Source organism: Accipiter gentilis, chromosome 18 (genome assembly GCF_929443795.1).
Source record: "Accipiter gentilis chromosome 18, bAccGen1.1, whole genome shotgun sequence".
Classification (NCBI taxonomy): Eukaryota; Metazoa; Chordata; class Aves; order Accipitriformes; family Accipitridae; genus Astur; species Astur gentilis.
Genome location: NC_064897.1, coordinates 16601223 through 16623593, shown reverse-complemented (window position 1 = coordinate 16623593; position 22371 = coordinate 16601223). Strand labels below are relative to the sequence as shown.

The following is a 22371-nucleotide window of genomic DNA, read 5'->3' as shown; positions in this document are numbered from 1 at the left end:
CCTTGCTTGTGCTTGTTGGTGGTCGGGTTGCTACTAGCAGTATTCACATCACTTTGCTGTTGTTAATCATTGGCTGCCTTTGGTTATTAATACTTAAAAGGAGATGTTTAATTAATGCCGTGTGTTTCTGGACCAAGTTTCATGTAAGTATCTCCCAGGCTTTACTAGCTGGAAAGGCTTTTGTTTCCACTACACCACAGTGCCGGAGGTGGACCGCCAGTGCAGCACCGTGTGGTGACACCTCCTTGCTGCCCCGTGGAGTGCTGCGGCTGCGCACATGCTCTCAGAGAAGCTCACACGAACGCGGACATTGACATCACCTGTATTTGTGGAAGTGCCTCATCGGCTGGTGCAGTCTCACATTCCTGGCTGGGAGAGGCACCGGGGCCGCTCGCCACGGTTTACTTCTTTCTCAGAATCCGCGAGGAGACTTGGTGAGGGCGAAGCTTGCAGATACGCCTCTCCCATCGTGTCATCTATTTACATGGCGCTTGCCTTGTGCATGCGTGTACGTGTGTGAGACAGCGAGGGCTTTTTCCCCCCCCCCCCCCGCCCTAGTTCTTCCTTCTGGCTGTGGTGAGATGGAAAGGTGGGACGCTCTCATCTCTGCCAGTGAGAAGGTTTTCTGTATCTGAGGCTGGCTTGGAAATTCTTTAGGTGACATCACACCATGTCTGTGCAGACTCATTGTTTGTCATGGAAAAGCCATTCATCCATACACAACTTCCTTCCTCCCCAGACTCCCGGAGATAAACTTTCCATTCTGTCTATTCCCTATAGAAACAGACCCAAAACATGTATGCGTGGCTACACACACATACACCTCGCCATCCCTCCGTCACGCTCGGGGCTGTGGGAGGAGGAAAGGGGAGGATATAGAAGATGCGAATAAAGTCACCCTGTTTTCTTCAGACGTGGATCCTGCTGTGCCCAAGCAGTAAAACTCCCCTCCCACCGAGGTTCTGGGTCACACAAGGCTTTTTTGTCCTGAGGCTAATTCTGGCACTTGCAGCCCCACATCTGCCTGCCAGGTGAGATGGGCCACCAGCTGCAGGTACAGCACATCTGGATGGGGGAGGAAGCGAAGCGTGCCGCAAACAAACACAGCAAGTCCACCGTGGCGGGAGCGAGGAATTCGATAAAAAATACACTTGAGCAGTCTGAGCTGCCGAGTCTGGTGATTCACGTCTCGGGTGCCGCTCTTGAGGCAGAGCGAAACGCCGGGGACTTGCGGGTCTCGGCCCACGTACGCTGCGGCCGCAACCCGGGGGGTTCTCGCACCTTCAGCCTGCGTTCGGGGACCCGCAGGGGCAGGGTCGGGGGGACGCCAGGCCCGGCAAGGAGGCTGGGGCGGGGGGGGGGCAGCGAGGGCATTTGTCCGTGGCGGAGAGGTGTGAGGACCGTGTGGCGCAGGGTGGGACAGGATGGTGGGAGGCCGTGCAGAGATGGAGGCGGCAGCGGTGGTGGCGACGGTGTGGTAAGGTGGCTGTTTCCCCGCGGCTTGAGAGAGGCAGGGTGCGAGGAGCGTTTGCCACAAGTACCGGCACGGGTGCGGGGTGCCCGCGTTTGCTTTCTGCCGGTGTCCGGGGGCGGCGACGGGGGGAAGAGCTGAGGAGCCGCCGGATTGCCCGCGCCTTTGAGGTTCCCGGTGGGTCGAGCGGGGAAGGGAGAGGGGTGTTTGGACAAGGGGAGCCTTTGAAGCTTTTCTCCTGTCCGCCTCCCCTGCCCATAAAGCCATTAGGCTCTGGTGCCAGCCCTATCGGCGCTCGTCGCCGGCAGCGCGGCCGAGCCCCGCAGACCCCCCGCCCGGGGCGCGGGGCTGGGGCCACGGCGTGGGGCCCTTCTGGAGGCCGTTTTGGGGAGGGGGCAGCTCATTTCCGAGCCGGCCCTGCATTACAAAGGCAGCGGGGCCAGCGCGGCGCTTTGATGTGCCCGGCCGGCTGCCCGCACGCCTGCGGGGGCACCGCCGGACCACGGGACGGGACGGGGCGTCAAAGGCGGCCGAGCCGGGGGCCCCTCCCGCCGCCCCGAAGGGCGAGGCCAGCCCCACACGTCTCCTCGCTCCCCCCTCCGGGCGGGACGGGGCGGCTCCGGCGGCGGCGGCGGAGCCCCGGCAGCGCGGCCCCTGCCCCGGGGCCGAGGGCGGGCGGGAGGGAGGGAGGCAGGGCCGCCGCCGGAGCCCCCGGGAGGCGGCGGCCGGGGGAGGGTCCTGCAGCGGGGGTGGGGGGCGGGAGGGGGCGGCAGCCCGGGCTGTGCTCGCCGCGCCCCCCGCCGCACGCAGGCCCCGCTCCAGGGCTTCTCCTCGGCGCTTCTCCGCAGGGCGCCCCGTCCCGGCGGCCGGCTCTGCGGGGGCTGCCCCAGCGCCGCCGCCCGCAGCCCACCATGACCGGGCCGAGGCTGGCCCTCGCCGCCGCGCTCCTCTGCAGCTGCACCTCGCCGGTGGCCGACGCCAACTCCTGGTGGTGAGTGAGGGCGCGGGGGAGCCGGCGGCGCCTTTGTCCGCCGCCGCGGGCCGGGGAGCGGGCAGCGTCCGGGGGCGGGCGGCGGAGCGGGAGCGGGAGCGGGGCGGCCGCCCTGCGCTCCCCGCGGGAGCTTTCCTGCCTGCCGGGCTTCTTTCGCAGCATGCTCGCTTCTCTCCGGGTTCCCCTTTCCCGCTGTCCCAGCCGCCTCTCCTCCGGGCGCTTCTCTGGGTTCCGTGGGCGAGGGCTCGCCGAAATCCCGCCCGGGCTCGAGGATGTGGGAACGCGTAAGGAGAGGATGGGTAAGGTTTCCTAGGCGCTGCCAAGAGCCCCGGGAGCGGCCGCGGAGCCCCCTTCCCCTAAGGAGCGGAAAACAGTCTGGCTCGAAGGCAGGCATCGCTCGCTGGCGGTCTGCAAAAAAGCAGCCCGCTTTCTTCTTTGGCAGAGAAAGCGCTGAGCTTTCTCTCTGCCCCCTCCCCATCCCGGGTGTCCTCCGTGTTTAAACTCGGGTTACAAACGAGCTGTGTTTCTCCCGCTAGAGCCCTGGAAAAGCCTCGCATCTGGCAGAGCCGTGGAGGGAGGCAGCTGACATGAGAAATGCGCCCGAGCTTTGGGAGCGGGGCTGGGCTGGGCTGGGCTGGCGGGGAAAGGTGCCGGGCGTTTCGCGGGGTGGGGGGGCCTCTCCCTCCAGACTCCCTGGGATGTTTTTCTCATCGCAGGTCTTTGGCCATGAACCCCATCCAGAGACCTGAGATGTACATCATCGGCGCTCAGCCGGTGTGCAGCCAGCTGCCGGGGCTCTCCCCTGGGCAGCGCAAGCTCTGCCAGCTCTACCAGGAGCACATGGTGTTCATCGGGGAAGGGGCCCGCAGTGCCATCAAGGAGTGCCAGTACCAGTTTCGGCAGCGGCGGTGGAACTGCAGCACGGTGGACAACACCTCTGTCTTCGGGCGGGTCATGAAAATAGGTAGGAGCACCCGGCACAGAGAGGTGCTGGGCACAAGCCGGCTGCCCCTGGGCAGCTTTCTCCCTTTCTTCAAATACACACGCAGGAGTGATGAGCCCCATTAGCACCGCTCCTAATGCTGCCTTTAATGAGCTTTTCCATTCCCTGGTGTGCTGGTGCTGCCCGAGCCCTGCCTGTGCGCTGCCTGCGCCCGGGCGGGTGGCAGCAGTGCACCTGAGCCGCAGCGGGGGGCTGAGGGGGGCACACTTGCTTGGGCGGGGGGGGGGGGGGGAATGGGAAGGTCAGGAAGAGGGGGGCTGCTTTTGTGTGCTTGGTTAAAGGTAGGGAGGGAAGAAGCTGGAGCCAGGAACAATGGACCGATGTTATCATTCCCGACATCTGGAGTGCCCTTGGACAGGGAATGCAGCCCTGAGTTGCGGGAAATAGGGACTCTCCTGGCATGGGATCTGCCCCCCTCCCTGCTCTGCCGCTTTCTGTGTAAACCTAGGAGATTTTTATAATTCCTGCCCTGCTGGCCGTAAGAGGCACATTGACAGGCCATTGCTGCACTTGAATTGAGGTGTGACCTAGCTACATTGTCCCAGCTCCTTTTGAAATGCAGTCATCTGATGGCAAGAAACCGAGAAATCCGGGCTTGGTTTGATGTGTCCGACAGCCGGGACAATAAAGAAAAGGTGTTAAAACAGCCACACACACACACACACACACACACAACGCTCTCTGAGGTTTTGTTTCCCACCCGCAAAGCCGATCATTTACACTGAAGAACCAGCACTATTTCTAGATTGTGAGGTCAGGGAAAATGCTTACCACGGGATGGAAAAAGATTTCCAGCTCCTGCACCCCCAGCTGCCCCCCAGCATTGCTTGCACCTTTTTGGCTTCACTCTCAAAAAAACCGCATAGGCAGCAGGACACCAAGAGATGCATCTTTAATACCTCTGGGGCGTCAAGGCGATAGAGCACTAGGGTAACCAAGTCCTGTGATCCCTTCCATTTGATCCTGAAATTCTTATGTGTCATCCTAGAGAATTCTAGGGGTATTTCTGCATGTGTTACTCAACCTTTTGGGAATTCCTAATTCAGGCCACCAGAGCCATTCTAATTCCTTCCTTTCTGCCCAGCTCATACCCTAACAAATCCCGGCTTCTCTGGGGTACTGCCCTGGGAAATGCCGGTTCCTGACACATACTTTCAGCTCCTGACCAACATCCAAGGCATCTGCGCATCCTTGATCTCTCACTTTCTGATAGCAAGGGTGGTGGCCAGATGAGGCTGCACATAATCCTAGATTATTAAAAGTTGTCCTTTGGGGTATGAAAACTGAAATTTCAGCCACCGAAGGGAAAGGACAGAAAATAACACTCCATCTTTCCTTTCTGGTGTCCCTCCCTCGCATGTAACTTATCCTAAAGAATAGGGTAGATTTCAGATCCCCAAAGAGATCCTAGTGACTCCACAAGAAAATAGGAATCTCACCTTCTGAAGCAAACCTCCTCTTCTTCAGTACCTTCCTGCAGCCCAGGTTGGTGCAGTAGGTGAGTCCGCACCTGGAGAAAAGAAGTAAGGGTGAACTAAGAGAAAGCAGAGATGAGAGCTGAAGGATGAGAAGTGTTGGGAAGGATGACAGAGGGTATATGGGAAGAAGGGACTAGAGCGGATAGTGGAAGAGGGAAGATTCCTCCTCTCTAAAATGAATTTGATCCTGTTAGTTTGGATTGGGAGTAGATTTGGGGTATGATGAGGAAAGAGGTGGTGTGGGTGTGTGATGGGTATGTCCAGTATGTCCTGCTGCTGCTGTTTGGTTTGTGTGTGCATGCATTTGTTTGTTGGGAGTACTGTTGTATCTCTAGTAGGAATCTGCTGATGGTAGTGTCTGTGAGGTGACTGCCTGCGGTTGCCCCTGTTTAAAAACCTATCCTAACAAAGAGTTTTGAACCCATCTCCTTTAGATTCTCTGGTCAGTTAGAGCATGTTCAGATGTTTATACTCCAGCACAGGACAGCACAGAAGTAACAAAAATGTCACCAGTATTACAGGGGTATTACAGGGTCGGTGATGATTCATTGCTGTTGCCTATGTCAGTGATAAGCTGCTGTGCAGGGGGATGCTGCCTTTTCTCTTAGTTCCACCTTCCGCTTCTGCTTTTTCCTGCTTTGTAATGAGGCGTTGCTCATCATTTCAGCAAATCTATTTTCCATGCTGGGGAAGAAAACAAAGCCTTTTAATCTCACAGGTTGTGTCAACTATAAAATAATTCTTCCCTGGATTCACGCTGTGTGCCTGTCTCCTGTTTTCAACCTCTGAGCCCCAATTCTGGACCATAGCCCTTTTTCTGTACTCTGTGCCAATGGCACGAGAAAGGTCTGGAGACCAGGATATCTGCAAGAGTGCAGAGGCATGCCAGAGTGTTGGGGGGAGGTGGGGGAAGAGATAAGAAGGACCCAGAAGGTGTATAGTGTGCCAGCAACCCTCAGCTGCCCACCCACCGATGCAGGCATAGCATATATTACATGATTTCTCGAGCTGCTCTAGATTGTGAGAGGGGAGGAGAACCTGCCCTGGCCAAGTCCAAAGCCTGGGAGATCCTCACGAGACCGTTCACTCAGAAACCTGGAAGATTAGTTTCCTTTCCCCCTCACAGAAGTTGGCTCAGCTCAGAAACGGGAGACCCGGTCGGTCTGTGTTCAATCATTACACCTTCAATTTGTGCATTTCATGGAGGTGAGGCAGTCCAACGATACAAAGCTTTGTAGAGGTATCTGTAGCACTGAAGTAGGCTGCTTTATAGCATTGGTTTTTCCTAGTGTTTGTGATGTTGATCTCTGGCAATGCACAGACGTTGTCCTTCTGAAGTTGCTTCTTGTGCTGTCAATACAGATTTTAGACTGCATATGTGTGTATATATATTTCTATACTTCATATACAGACACATTCCTTACTTCTACGTTTATGAGGGAGAGGACAGAGCACCCAAAAAAGTCACGTTAGAACTTTCTCAGGGGAGGAGAGAGTCTATCTCCTTCAGTGCAATCCTAAATGCAAGGCTGGGGTTTCCGGGCTAGTCCAGTCATTTCTGGAGCCAAAGATCTTATCTCTTCTGCCTTTTCAAATGCAAAAAGGGGGGGGGGGGGGGAAGGAGTCATAAAAGAAGAGAACAAAGCGAAATATTCTTCCTCGTTTTTCTTCGCGATTGGCGAACTTCAGGGAAACGCTTTCAAAAAGAAATCGGTTGAAATGAAAACTTTTTCATCCAAAAAAGTTAGAGCGACGCATTCTTACCATCTTTGCGTCTGTCTCCCCACGGGGGCCAGCTCTCCCACCCCCCTCGTGCAGCCCCAGAAAAGCAAGCCGTGGGGCCCGACACCTCGCCCGGGCCGTACAGCTCACCCCGCCACCCGCGCCGGTGCCCCCCGAGAGCTGCCGCAGCCCGGCGCTGCCCGGCCCGCCGGCGGCGGCGGGTGGCCGGCGGGCACAGGAGGGCAGCAGAGCTCCGTGCAGCTCCGCGCCGGCGGGCAGAGCCCCCCGGGGACCGCGGCCCTCCGCCCCGGGGAGGGCACAGGGGCCGCGGGGGGGGGGGGGTGTGTGTGTGTGTCACTGCCTGACCGTCTCTGTAACCTCTGTTCGCGTTTGCACGAATTTGGGGAATAACGGACCTCTCCTTTTTGAGATGACAGGAACGGGAGTGAACTTGGAGGGGGCGAGCGAAAACCCAAATACTCTTCCAAGGCTGGAAGACGTGGCAGGAGAGCAGAGAAGACTAGGATGGATGTACGAGCCCATAATTGCCAGCTACAAATTTGCTTGGTATTAGCACAGGGTTTCATGCACACGTCCGATCCCGCCTCCCGAACCAAGCCGCAGTCTTCCAAACCTACGTCTAGCGAGCACCGCTGTTTGTCCTGCTTTGTGGGCAGCGAGGGAGGAAAAAACCCCGCTGTGACTTGTTTCAGCCTTTCCCGCCACCATCCTCAGCAGCCTAAACAACTCCTGCAGATCCAGGAGCTGCACACTGAGTTGTCATGCTGCTACATCTCAAACGTGGAGGCGGTTAAAACATGGACAGTAAAAGTGTAAATCCAGTCTGTGCTTTCAGGGATCTCAATCAGGCTGTAAGGATCCTAAGCACCTGGAGCCATGCAGGCTGTGTTGCACAAGCTGTAACACCGGGAGGTCCTTTCCTTATATGTATTTTAATCTCTATAGGTGCAGGGAGTGCTCTACTTAACAGGGCGATTGGTGTGTCTGCAGGGCTCTCACCATACAGGCACAGGCTGGCAGGAGCAAAACTGCACATGGGACCATTACCTTAAAGTATCCATAACACCCAAAACAAACTAGATGAGTAAAAGCTGATTTTGGTTGCTGAAAAATGACCGTAACTCCCTTATGGGTCAGTCTCAGCTGAATTACCTTAACTAGGAGTCATTTCTCCTTACCGCTCGGACCATGGAGGTTTGGGGGACACAGTCCTCTCCTTATGACCTGCTCGCGAGGCCCTCCCTTCCATATTATGTGTCCTGTAGTATTTTATCACCCTTGTGCTGTACTCCAGAGTAGAAGCCCTTAGTGTACGACTCATTTAGGGAGGAAAAAAAAAATAAAATCGCAAGTTGTTCTGCAAGGTGGATGCCATTCACAGCCTTGCCTTTGTCTTGGGTCATTACCACTAAGCTGGTGATAAGCTGCTATTAATTCCAAATTGTCAGCACGTGCAGATTGGAACAAGAGTTTACCAAAGCCATCAGCTCAGTCCTGCTGAGGGAGCTGGCACAGAGAGCCTCATGGGCTGGTGACAGACTGTTCTTGGAGGATCTGCCCTCTGAAGTCATTCAGATTTGCTTGAGATGCATCTTGCTGGGGTTTGGTGGAAGTAGCTCTTCACAATCAGATTGCTTATTCCAATGAAGCTTTGGCAGTTGTTCTCTTTATCACCTGAAAGTTCGGTGATGCGTACAATGACTCTGACTCTGAAGGTGTCGGTTTAGCTATTTATTATGTGTGGTGAGAGTGCAGGTGTAGATTGCTTCCTTCTCCTCATCCCCCTCTACAACCTGCGTTCAGACCCACAGCACTCACTGGTGCAGCGTGCTTGGCCTCATGCAGTGTTCTGGCTGTGTTGGTGCCCCGGTCAAATTGGGGCTGAATCACTGCCAGGAATACATAGCTGGAGACCCGATCCAGCTGCTTGGCTCAGACTCTATAGAGCATGTGCTCCAAGCAGGGCAGTCTCTAGTAAACCTGCTAATGGAAAGTCTTTTCATTTATTATTATCTACATGGGAAAGTTTTACTTGTTCCAGCGCTGTGGTTCTGTAGGCATTGGGAGACCCTGTGCCTTGATGCTTTAGTGTAAAAATGGGTTTCCTTCAGTTTGTCTCAAAACAGTTCTCAGCTGACCTTATGTAAACCAAAATAAGGTCGATGAACTGAGGAGCCCATAAAGAGTGCTTGTCCCAATTAAATGAAGACCGTTCCAGAGTGATATCTGGCTTAACCAGAATGCTCCTTTTGCACAGACCCAACCTCATTAGTTGTTCTCAATGATTATTGGCAAATTCAGTGGCTAAGGCAGCAGCTGTATTTTCAGCAAATGAATAACCCTCTTGCTGCTTGAGAGTTTCCTCCAGGTTAAAATGAGAGGATACTGAAGGAGGAAGAGGCTGAGCAGTCCCTGCCTATGGTGTTGCTATTTCTTTTGGGCAAGGCCCGGAGTTTCCAGGGCTCTTGAATGGGCAAACATAGGTGTAATGAAAATAATAACCCTTGAGGAGCAGCAACTACAGATTCACGCTCTTCCCAAGAACGTTCTTCCAGGCAACAGCAGGAATCTCAGACCCTTCCCTGGTGTGTGTCAGAGAATCAGATTTGGGTTTGATCTGGTTACACAGAAAATGCCAGTTCTAGATAGTCAAAACTGGGATGCAAGCATGTGTTAGGACAGTCCTCCCCCTGCCAGAACAGGGCACTGCCCTTGTGCTTGACCACCCCATTCCTTTGTTCCAGTTAATTCTGTGCACCTTCTCAGAGCACACCACGTCCTACTGTCCAGAGCCCGTTTGCTTGCTCCTTGCTGCGCGTTGCATTTGTTAAATGAGATCTGCCTGTTGTAAATTTGCTTCTCACGTCTCTCTCGCAGGGAGCCGAGAGACTGCTTTTACCTACGCCGTCAGCGCTGCCGGGGTGGTGAACGCGATCAGCCGGGCTTGCCGCGAAGGAGAGCTCTCCAGCTGTGGCTGCAGCCGGACGGCCCGGCCCAAGGACTTGCCCCGAGACTGGCTGTGGGGTGGCTGCGGGGATAATGTGGAGTATGGATATCGTTTTGCCAAGGAGTTTGTGGATGCCAAGGAGAGGGAGAAGAACTATGTGAGAGGTTCAGAGGAGCAGGCTCGCATGCTGATGAACTTGCAGAACAACGAGGCTGGTCGCAGGGTAAGACAAATGCTGAACCTTTCCTCTTTCTCGGAGGCAGATTCCGAAGGCTTTAGATTGCTAGATACCAAATTACTTGGAGGTTTGATGAGGGATAGTCCAATGATGCCCCAGTAACGTTGTATGGTCACATTTTCTGCGTTTTTGTGAATATTGCAGACAATATTGACAATATTATATTCCAGTTTTAATGGTAGGCTTCCTTTGCCAGCTAAAGCCAGTGAGTTTTTGGGTCCCTTGAGGTACTGTATAGCACACGTGTGCAGACATGTAAGCCCTTTCCAAATAAACTAGGTGCTGCCATGGCCCGCTTTCAAGGCTTACATCTCAGAAATTGGCTTCCCAGAGCTGCCAAAGTGAGAGTCTGGTGGTGAAAAGAAGAATTGGTTGGCATGTGGAGTTCTCTTCTACTGCCATCATTTAGATTTTGGGGAATATAAGGCCAGAAGCAAACATCAAATTGGGCTACCTGGCTATCTCTGAAACTTATGCCTTGCTCAGTTACCTCAATATTGGGCAAAATAAATAATTTGCATCTAGGTGACAGATATTTTCTAAGAAGATACGCAGTTTTGATCTGGAGACCCCTAGGGATGGAGAATCCATCACTTCCTTTTGTAGTATGCTACCATCGTTAATCACCCTGTTGCAACATTCTGCTTCATTATCATTTGAATTCATCTGGCATCAGCTTCCAATCAGTTCTTTTTCTGACTTTTACAGCTAGATCCAAAAGCCTCTTAGTAGTCAGAATTTCCTCTGCACAGAAGTATTTATCTGCTGTAATTTATTCACCACTCTTTCTTGACAAACTAGATTGAGCACTGAAGACTGTCTCAGAGGTTCTTATCAGCCATCAAATCATTTTCATGCCACTTTAGTGTACCCTTTCCAATTTTCCCATGTCCTTTAAGAAACTGGATACCAAAATGACACAATGGGTTCTGGTATTGTCTCACTGATGCTGTAAACGTAGGTGAAGTTGCCCTGTTTGAATGCATTCAGTGTATGCACATTTGCTTTTTTACACAATTCCTCTGGATGTAATTAGTAGCCTGGAAGGTGTAGCATCATTCATATGCAGTACAACTGTGTAATCCTGCCTCTTTCCAAATGTAGAACAGGAATACTTACTTGAACATTTGTGCCTTTTCCACAGGATGTTTAAAATTTTTATCATTCTTCCCTAGTAGTGAGCTTTTCTAAGGTTAATTTGATTTCTAATGCATATTAAAAAATCCTATTAGGTGTACTTAGCCTTGCTCTCTTGGCACATTCTTAACTAATATCCTTAGTTCCTTATCAATTTTCTGCCCTTTCTTACTTCTAATTGTTACTGAATTATCTTTGCTTTTCCCATATATGTCTGTCTTTTCTGCATGTAATTTTGGCTTCATTTTGCCACCAAAGAAAATGTGTGCTATTTTTTTTGATTCTGAAATCAATGTGTCAGGTTGAAGCATTGCAAATACTCCATGGCTCTTTTGCAAAATCAGATTGGGGTAAATTTGCAGTGGGTGGAAAACTGTGGACATGAAAGCTGTAGAACTCAGTGGATTTTGGTTTGGGGCTGGGTTTTTTGTCTTGGAACAGCAGAGGGTCTGCTGCATTTGCTTAGAAATGGGGGGCATTGCCCTGTGGCGTTGTAGCCTGAAAGTGACAGTCTTTTCTGCATTACATGCCTTGAACACATTCTATGTCTGGAGTCGTGAACTTGGATTACAACAAATAAATACCCTGCCTAAAATCAGGAGTGAATATGTTATGAGACTTTTTAACAGCCGGTCCTATTGCCCTGAGGGATCCAGAAACAGAATATGGCCAATAGTTTGAGGTGCCAGTTGAACTGTAGTAACATCTGTATTAGCAGATCAGGTCAGAAGATACTTGCTCCACAGCATGGGTGAAATACTACCCTGGCTTATTATTCTTGTTATATGGGCAAGAATCTCACTGAGCTGTGATTTCAGGTGGTGATACAGTTTTACATGGAAGGAAGCTTTGTCTTGCTTTAAGGACAGAGCTAAAAACAGTTATGTCCTGCCTTTACTACAGTGCAGAAAGCTGTTTAAATTGTGCTTGGAATGCTACAGTGCCCGTGCTTTTTTGGACTCCATAGGCAAGCTCTCAAGGCAATTTCTGTGTCTCCAGTTAACACAGGACATGGACAAAAGCTTTCCAAAGGGGCCGGCACAAGACTATGTTATTTCAAGCTTGGTTTTGGTAGACTCTGTAGAACAGATGGCTGTAGAAAATAACCTTAGATGAAATGAACACAAGTCATTTTAGATTAAATTAAGTGGAAGTATAAACCAGTGTGTGATTAAGCTTGTGGATTTCAAAGAACAAACTCTGATAAACTAAGTTAGCCGGTTAGTAAACTCAGCCGAGGAACTCGATGTGGAGGAGGTCTGGAACTTTTTCAAGTCAAAGATGCTAAAGCCATTACAATTCTGCATGCCAAGCAAGAGGAAAAAGCTTGTAGGAAGAATATCCAGACCTCACTGAATGAATAACTACCACAGAGAAGCTGTTAGGAATAGACCGAGAGCCTACTAAGAATGGAAAAAAAGAACTGATAGCAAATAAATAATGAAAAGCTCTGTCTTAGAGGTCAAGAAGTGTAAAGATGAAGTGAGAACAGTAAAAAATCACGCTGAGTCAGACCTTGCAAAGGGTAGTAAAATAAACAGTAAAAGTTTTTTAAACTTTGCAAATTGGAGGAGACTGGAAGAAAGGAGACGGCTAGTCAGTGAGGATGGAGGCTGAGTCTAAAGACAGAGTAGTTCTGGTCCCCAGAGTAAGCGAGTGCTTTACCTGGGGCTTAAAGTTGGAATGGGGGGCATTGCTCCCCCTGCTACAGAGGGGTACCGTATGTCTGCTTCACACTGGAGATGTCTTTTTCTGTCCTCCACGCTCCTGCCTAGGGGAATAAGTGCTTGTAGTGTAGATTTTTAAACCCCTCTGGGACTGTGCTTTTTGGGGGAAGCCGGGCAGGCAAGGTCTATCCCAGCAGGTAGTGGCCCATGGTGCTGGCACCCTGTGGGAGCAAGGAAAGTATGAGGAGGCAGCTGTCCTGTTCAGGCAGGTAGAGGAGGAGAAGCTGAGCAGCAACTACTGAACTTTGGGGCCAGCGGACCCGAGATGCGTGGGATGGTGCAGGGGGGCTGCTGATGGAGGGGAGTTTGGGATTGTGTCAAATGTTTCAGATGGGAGTCAAGTGGCAGCAAAGGCTTGGAAGAATGGAGGGCTCTGGAGTAAATGAGAGTGGGGCTTTGGGGTGGATTGAGTGGATGAGGATTTGGGGGTAGTGAGGAATGGAGATGCTGGGTTTGGGAACGGAGATGAATATGAAAGGCACTGGACTGAGATGAGACCTGGGGTGGCTCTGAGACGGTATTGCTACGGGTTCCAGGGTTGTCTAGTCAGGGTGGTATTTGGCCAGTACAGGGCAGCCTTTCCTCCTGGCTTTTAGAAATATATTAGCATGGGAGCAAAAGAGAAAGGAAGGCTTGAAAAGGAAATTATCACAACCAAGGTGGAAGCAAAACTCAGATAGCATAAAGCTTTCAAGTCACCAGGAGTGTCCACTTTTTTTCCCGGCACTCTGAAAGAGCTGGCATCTGGCAGCACAGGCACTGTGACCTTGGGACTGTTTACAGGAGGACCTGGGGGAAAGGATATCTCAGAGCAAGAGGCAAAATGGCAAATAATTTGAGAATAATTTCTCAATTGATCACACAATCATTTAGAACATCACTGATTTCCTAAAAAAGCAAAATAGATCCGATAGGTCTCATTTATCTGAACTTAATGTGAGTGAGACATTTAATATATTTCCCACATGGGAAACACTTGATTAAATTAAGAAAGGTAAGGAAAAATGCAGCAGCTATGAGGTGGACAAGAAACTGGTTCAAGGAAAGAAGTCAGTAAGTTGTGTGAAAGGACGTATCTTGATCTTGACAGAGCTTAATTAGCAGAGTACTTCAAGGACTTGCCTCAAGACCAACACTCACTATTTTTGTTTCTCAGCCTCAACACAAGAATTAGGAATGGGCTGATAAAATTTGCTGGTGATGCAAAGGTGGCAGATATTGTGAATACAGAGGAGAATCCGAATTTTGTACAGCAGCTAATGACATCCAATAAAACTACATTAAGACCATCATTTGAGGTCTTATATGAAAAACATTTTAGTCATTAGGACACGAGTAGAAAAGAATTGGGTGCAGCAGTCGGCTGCAGATGACTGCAGATGTAATGTGGCTCAGAAGGTGGTAAATATCCTATAATGTGCTAGGGAAAGTCTTTTCATAAAACATGAGGGAATACTAATGCCATTGTATTAAGCTCTCGTGAGGCCCCAAAATATTGTATGTTCTCATATTCCCAAGCAAAATGACCTCAGACTAGAAAAGGCTTGTTATGGTTGACCCAAGGGATAGGAATCTTTTCTTAAGAAAGCGGGCTAGAATAGCTTGCCATGTTTAGCCTAGCAAAGTGAAAGTTGAGAGAGGATATGACTGATGTCTGTGTTAGTGGGAGAAATAATAGGGGAGGAAAAGTACTTTTTAAGCAAAAGGCCAATTTGGCACAATAGCAAATGGGCATAAAGTGAATACATTTAGGCTGGAAATTAGAAAAAGATACTTTATCATTGGAATAGTGATCAGAATAATGGTGGCTGAAAACCTAATTGCTTTTAAAAGGGCACTCTATACGTTTAAGGAAAATACTATTTGAAGCGGTGCCTACAATAGCAAGAGATCATACTTAATAACTGAGGAGGTCCCGTCTAGTCCTGCATTCCTAAATGTTAAGTTTTCACTTCTGAGATTCTGGTTTTGGAAGTAGGAAGGTGCACATGCAACCCCATACTCCCAAAAGTTGGTGCTGAAAGAAAGGAGTACTGGAGACACGACAGTGGGCATTGCTAAGTGACCACCAGGTGTCATCCCACATGCAGCCTTGCCCCACTTTCCCAGCTAGTGTTTCAGTTGATGTCTTCTGATTTCTAGGCTGACTTTTGGCATGTCCCCTCACTCGGTTTCCTGTAGGTGAGAAAGTTCTCCTTGAACCGTGAGGAGCTCTGGTGGCAGGAGAGAAGGTTGTCCCTGCTTTCTGCAGTTCTCAGAAGGAGCTGCGAGGGATGGGAGGGGACCAGAGGTCTTTTATCTTTCAGGCAGTCCTGACCCCATCACCCCTTCACTCCACATCGGAGTCCTTGTGGTGGTGCCTCCTGGCTTTATTGCCCTTGTTTGTTTGTCTTTGGCTGTTATCTCAATATGTCCTTCCCTTCCATCTGTCTTTTTATTCCAATTGGTCTCCATTACCCTCTCTTATTTCTCCCTGTTCCTTATCTGTCACTCTGTCTGGCAGACTGTGGTGGTCAGTCCTTCTGTGCTGTTTACCCAGTCGGCATATGGCAGGCCTCAGTCATCAGTCACTCGAGCCACTGCCAGAAGAGCCTGGAAGGGGGTCTGGCTAATTGACCACATAGGAATTCTCCATTAATTCTCTTCCCATTCCCATTCTTGCAAGAAAAGAATTGGAAGAGAACTTGGGCTTATGGGGAGGGGCTTTAAGCCTTTCCATTAGAGGTGCTTTGAACCTGTTTAAATGGCATGGCTATTGATCAGACCCGGCCCTCAGAACTGCATGTGGGGTCTGTTATTCTTTACCTTGACCCGAGCCTGGCTAGAGAGGAATTCTCCAATTTCCTCTGCTTTCTCCCCATCTGGGCAGCAAGGGGGGAGAGTGGGAGAGCCATTTAGCAGCTGAAGCTGTGGTTACCTCCACAGGACATTGACAGTGGGAGCTGCGGGGGGCTGAGTGGCACCATGCTTACCTGCGATAACTGGTAGCGTTTGCATTCCCCAGCACAGCTAGTACCCACATGGGCCAGATGTTTTGAGCATCAGTTGCTTAAAGCCAAGCCGGAGTGAACTCTGTCCCATGACATTAGCTGAGAGGGATCGAGTTGCAGTGTTTTTCTAAAGGAACAAAGCCCAGGATTAGGAAGAATCATAATACTTTATAAAAACACATGCAAGGGCAAGAGAGGCACGAGTGGCCTGGGATTTGACAGAACCATAACCAAAAAGTGCTAACACAAGCTTATAACAAGCAGGCTGGCAATGCAGTGAGGATATAGTAAGTGTCTGGGGCTCGGGAAATTCAGCTGTAGCTCTGTCTGGTTATAGTACAGCAGGAATCCTTAAGTAACGGTGTGGTTGGTCCTCCGCAGTTGTAGTTCGATCCAAGACAAGTGCTTAACTCTCAGCCTGTAGCTGTTACATTGCGCCGTGAGGGATTGCCTCAGTAAATTGAGCTCCGAGGAGCAGAACTAAAGCTTCTCTGTTTTAAGGACTCACTCCATTGACTTTCTTGGGAGCTGGATCGGCCTCCATGTGATTTAGCCATTAAGCTAAATTGTATCTTCACTAGCTGTCAAAAGCACTAGATGTTAGTTAGACCAGGGGCATCCAGTTGTTGTAGGACTCTGACCTGTTGCTGCTGGTCCAGAACGTGGTCGTAAGCATAAGGTTTTGCTTGCAGTATGCTCAATTGCCTTAATCGTTTACTCCTTGGCAAGCGAATGCAGAGAGCTGGAGAGCTTTCTTCTGTGTTGGTGAGTGAGGCAGAAAAGAAACCTCAGTGTTTGGCTGCCTTCTTCAGCAGAAAACCTGGCTAGAAGACATATTGCCATCTCCTTCAGAACATCCTAGTTTTTTCTCGCGTTCCTTGATCTCCCCCACCAGATACCACTGGTGGTAATTTTGCAGCTAATGCCAAACAGCCCTGCTTGGCACATGGGATCTGGCAGGGGCACTGCCCTGCGAACATGCAGGACGTGGGACGGTCATGGGAGAGCAGATGTGAGCCTGATGGTGAGAGCGTGAAGAGCAAGGGCTGGGGGGGGGGGGGGTAAGCTGCTGTATCACGGAGCGGCTCTGATCACGTTGGGATGCTCTAGCTCTTCGCTTTGCAAACTCTTGTCAGTGCCTCTGAGCGCTGACGGGATCTCATGTAGCATGCGGTTTTGTACCTGTCTCTGAAATTAATGGAAAGAACAAACCCAACCTGCATTTTCAGTTTATTTTGAGCTTTGTTGTTTTAGAATATTTTTCAGTATTTCTCTCTCCTCCCAGCTAGTGTGGGAGGACAAGAGTAACCACCGTTATCCCTTACATCAGGTACTTGCTCTGCTCAGGGTTTAACGTTCACAGGCCTGAATTTTCAAGGCTATTTGTTAATTTTGATGCCGAATTTTCAGGGGTATGGTGCATCTATAGCCGCTGCAGACTCCTGAAAACGTAGCTGAAGGTATCTCGGAAAAGACAGCACCAAAAGCTTGGGTTTGCTGTTTAAAACGTAGGCCCTTCTGCGTGACGCCAGTCCTGTTCGTGAAGGGAAATGTCTGGACACAAGATGGCGCAGGTTTGCAGTCAGGGCTTGCGACTCGGCCCTGCTCTGCACGGAGGCCGCCTGGTAACAAACCGTCCGTTCCTCGGGCAGAGGTGAGCTGCTCCGTGCCAGGGTAGAGGCGTTCGTCTCTCTCATCACCACGGCCACCCCTGCTTGCTCCCCTCTGGAAAGCGATGACTCCTCTGGACACTGCCCCTGAACGAGCTCCTCTCGGCAGAGGTGGAGGGAAAGGGAGTGGGTCCGTGGGTTCATTTCCAAAGGACGGGGATGTATCCCTACAGTGATAGTGTCGGTTCCTGGTGCAGGTGATAGGAAATGGGCAGGTTCCCAGGTGTTCCCTTTTTTGCAGCTCTGAAGGGAAAAACGTGCAACAGCATGGTGGTCCGTGAGACTGGGGGAATTTCCAGAGTCCACGCGGTGAGGACTCTCTCTCTTCTTTTTTCCTGCTCTTGACCCTGCTGTCCAAGTCAGAGATCTGCTGGGGAAAAGAAGGTGGGGTAGGGAAGTCATGTTTGGAGGCAACATGACCAGAAATAGAAATATTTAGGCAACAGGAATGCAGCAGTTGCAACAAGAGGAGACTTTTGTCTCTTCTGAAGGGCGAAACAACAGAAACCGGGGGATAATCAAAGCAGTTATGAAAATGTGATGAATTCATTGTAATTAAGCCAGCTGCCAGTGCAGCAGGAATAGACGCAGCTTTGCCTGATTGCATTTCTTTTCCCGCAGGCCGTGTACAAGCTGGCAGATGTGGCCTGCAAGTGCCACGGTGTGTCGGGCTCCTGCAGCCTCAAGACCTGCTGGCTGCAGCTGGCTGACTTCCGCAAGGTGGGCGACCTGCTGAAGGAGAAGTACGACAGTGCCGCTGCCATGAGGATCAGTCGCAAGGGCAAGCTGGAGCTGGTGAACAACCGTTTCAACATGCCGACGCAAGAGGATCTGGTCTACGTCGACCCCAGCCCGGACTATTGTCTGCGCAATGAGACCACTGGCTCTCTGGGTACCCAGGGCCGACTGTGCAACAAGACCTCAGAGGGCATGGATGGGTGTGAGCTGATGTGCTGCGGACGGGGTTATGACCAGTTCAAGAGTGTCCAGGTGGAGCGTTGCCACTGCAAGTTCCATTGGTGCTGTTATGTCAAGTGTAAAAAGTGCACAGAGATCGTCGACCAGTATGTCTGTAAATGAAAGGAGCCACCAAAGCAACAAATCTATATTATATAAATCTATATAAATATATTTTATATTTGTATAAATAAACAGATGATGATAATAATTAAAGAAGCTTATTTAAGAGACATTTTGGTTTTGAAATTTCCCCCATCAGGCTAGCTGGTTTGCCATTCCTTCAGTTCTGCTGGGGACTTTGTGTTTGGGTGCATCTGCCCATGGACGTCTCAGTCAGGGTGAAGAGGCTGAGGAGGTACTGACAAAGTGAACTCCCCCCTGCACACAAGCACATGCTATTTCATTACTGAAACAAAGCCAGCGTAAAGGAGAAGAGTGGGTTCCTTCTGCTCCCTCATCGGTAAATCTCAGCATTTTGCGTAGTTATTGCACATCTGAAATTACAGCCAGGAGTGGCTGAGTCCTAGTTATCTGAATTTCAAACCCTGCCACCCCACTAAACCCACTGGGGAATTTGGAACCAATTCTTGGTCCCTCTAAAGGGCTTTGTCACATTAGAAGGAAGGTTAGCCAAGGCTCCTCTACAAGAATACAGCTTAAAATCCAGAGTCCTGTAAACCATTCCTGGACGCTGCACAGACCACATTGTGGTGGAGGAAAGTTTACAGCCTGCTGTTGTGAGGAAGGAAGGTGTGACCTGTGGCTGACCAGCGCACAGCCTGGGAGTCCCCATGAAGCCAGCACCTAGCTCTTCTGTACTGCCTGGGCAAAGGGGAAATCTGTCCAGCTCTGGCTACATGGCTATGTGCATGAGGGAGATTTTTTTATTTATTTTTTTTTTTTCCTTTTAATCCCATGCTGAAACTTAATTTGTCAATATAGAGGAGAAGCTGCCGGTGCCCAGGGATGTTTGCAAAGGCAATATACTTCATATGTTGTCGGTAGAAAGAAGCATTGCACGCACACACATGCACATGACTGCATAAGCACTCCTCATACCGCTGCTGGTTTTCTTCTTTGAAGTGGGTGCAGGTGGTCACCTCGTTCAGCTCTATTAAATCCTCCTCACCACCATCACAGATGTATAGTTTCTCTTTAACATTAAACACCCCTCAATGACATTTCTTTCCCTCTGTTGCTTGTGTATATGTGTGGGTTTGTTCTATTCTTTTGGTGGGGTGCCTTTTATTTTGCTGCTCTGTATTTCAGAGTCCAGGGGCCATGCTCTTCCCTGGCATAAGCTAACCACAGGTACGTTTGTTCCCAGAATGTGGGCGTATGTTCACCAATGAAAGTCTTTTCTGTGTTTTTACTTGGTAATAAAAGAGTATAATAAAACTGTACTAGGGCAGAAGGCATTACCAAAGTCTGCTAATCAGTCTTACCACGTTGGGATTTTAGGAGTATCCAATTCATAAAGCAGGGAACAAATGCTGTTTCTAGCACAAGACATTTCCTGTGCCTCTCGGCATCTGCAGAGTTCATTTGCAGTCAGAACAATCAAGAGAAGCCAGTGCCCAAAATATAAGGGTTTGCTAATATACATCCCCTTTGTTACTGACATTCCAAGGGTGTTGGGTTTTTTTTTTCTGTAAATCTTAAAATGCGCAAAATATGCCAATAAGCAAAGAGCCAGTCATGAAGATTATTATTTTTATATTAAACCTCTGTTTCTTATAAACCATTGCAGTTTTACAGATTCCACCATTTCAACCACCAGAGAAGAATTTATATGTACCTTTCATACTTCAAATATTTGAGGACTCCAGAAAAGCACAAGGAAGAAAAATTATGTTTAATAATTAGGACCTGTTGTTTTTTTAAACCAATGTGTCCAGTTTTTACTTTATTTTTTTTAATCCAACAGGCAATATATTTGCTGGCATCCCAGAATGCAGTTTCTTGGAATATAAACAGTGGCCTAGATTTATTTTATTATATAAAATCCAAAGCCAGTGGTATTGTAATTCAAAGTAACGGAAATAGTTTTCCATGCATGGAAAAAATGTGAGTGCAATGGCCTGATCCAACTCCCATTAAACTTCAGTGGGAGCTGGACTGAGCCCAAGATCGGATCAAATGTGTGAGCTATTCACTCCTGGGATGCTAATATGTTTCTAGCCCAGTAATAAAACTTACTCTACCTTGGATACATCTAAAAAAGACCTTTCCTCCCACCACCCTCACCTCATGTTCTTGTCCATCCTTATTGCGTCAGTACTTAAAGGTGTCAGCTATTTGTATATGACACCCTCAGGCATTGTTAATGTGTCTAATAATTCAAAATGATTTCATCTGGCCTTTCCAATAAAGACCACACATTTAAGGGAGTTGCAACTCTCCTTGCAGCTTGGCACCACGATTCATTTTGTGGGTGTAAACAACTTTGGAGCGGAAAAGTTGGCATTGTTAGCGCTACTATTCATCTAGGCATCCTTGGATCCCTCCTTCTTTTTCCACCTAAGATGGTGTCTGGATGGAAACAAGATGATTTTTAGCCTTTTGTCCCAGCACTCCAGACCTCTGGCAGCCTGGTTGGAGCCAGCAGTTCCTATTGGACTGGAACCATCTAGTGATAGGAGAGAGGTAACCATTGGATTTCTACACCACCCCCCCACCCCCCCCTTTTTTTTTTTTCCAAGACCTAGGTTTCAGTCTTCTTGACTTTCTGGGAGTTTTGTATCCAAAAATTTGATCCTGCTAAACTCTAGCTTAAAACTTAATTTCTATGGAGCCCACACATAAAAGGACCTCCTTAGGGTGGTAGTAAGTATAAAACAAGAGTACAGCCAGTTTGGTTTGATGCAAAGCCAAAGAAAGTCAGAAAGCTGTAGCAGAACTGCTTCTTTACCATGGAAGTTAAAAAGTGGTGGACTTTTGAGTTGTGCCTTGTTAGATGCACAAAGTGGTAGAGGGATGTGGGGGTGGGGAGCTAAGCTTGATGCTGAGCTCTGCTGATTATCTGCTTTATAATCTTCAACAAGTTACTTGATTTCTTTGCTTTTTAGCCTCCAGCCTCCTCCTGTATAAAATAAGGAGCAGAATACCTCCTTTTTCTGTAAAGCTCTTTGAGAAATATGGCTGAAAAAAACCATAATTGAAGGCCTACCCTCTACGCTCATTAACTCTGGCAGGCAGACAGCTGTATCCCCATTGTGCGGGGACACGCTCAGTTTGGGACAAAGAGGCTCAGCGGCACCTCAGAGGGTCAGATGTTCGGAGGTGGTTGCTGGGGGGCTCAGCAGGAGCCTCGGAGAGTCTGCTGCGGTGAAGCCCTACTCTGGCACAACACTGGAGGGAAGACTGTTCTACAAGAGAGGTGAACTCGGGGCTTGTTTAGTTATGGGTATTGAATATCTTGTAGCAAGAGTACGGCTTAGGGAAGTTAGCCTGGTTTCTGAATCAAATACCTGCCTGCTCAAATTCTGTTTGCAGTTCATATGGATGAGATATTCACACAATACGCTATTATATAGCATGTGCTGGTAACCAGCTGCCACATTCCAACCCTGAAGTCACTGCACTTCAAGGCTGATAGAAATGACCACCCGTAAGTCATGTAAAACTAAAATATTTTGGAGTTAAACGCACTATGCAAATACATGGTTATTGAAAGTCAGTGAACATCAGCTCCTAAACGGAGCAGAACAGGATGCAAATCTGTCATCATTTTCCAACTGGCTAGTAATACATAAGTTATAATGTGAATGAATGAGGCCTTTAGTATGTTCTGCTGCAAGGTAAGCTAAGCCATAGCTGATCCCAGAACAAACAAACTTTCATTTTATATTAATTATGGTAAAGAGATAGTGGCAGAGTTGTGAGAAAATTTAAATGAACCTTTTAACACTGCTGAACTCTAGGCCATTTGCATCATTTGGAGGCTCCCATTTTTTGTCCCCCAAAAATCTGTGCCTACCCAGAGCTCAATTTAATGGAGAGGCGGCTGCCTTTTG

The 22371-nt window shown here is 49.4% G+C and overlaps 1 protein-coding gene across 1 annotated transcript in view; it reads left to right on the top strand.

Annotated features, from left to right (window-relative positions):
- Positions 1-19921, top strand: part of WNT5B (Wnt family member 5B) — a 78260-nt gene extending 58339 nt beyond the window's left edge. Inside the window, exons 2-5 of the mRNA XM_049822691.1 lie at positions 2320-2462; positions 3179-3426; positions 9564-9856; positions 18017-19921. Coding sequence (XP_049678648.1) covers positions 2320-2462; positions 3179-3426; positions 9564-9856; positions 18017-18475 — 1143 coding nt within the window. The 3' untranslated portion in view covers positions 18476-19921. The remainder of the gene's footprint in view (positions 1-2319; positions 2463-3178; positions 3427-9563; positions 9857-18016) is intronic.
- Positions 19922-22371: the final 2450 nt, after the last annotated feature.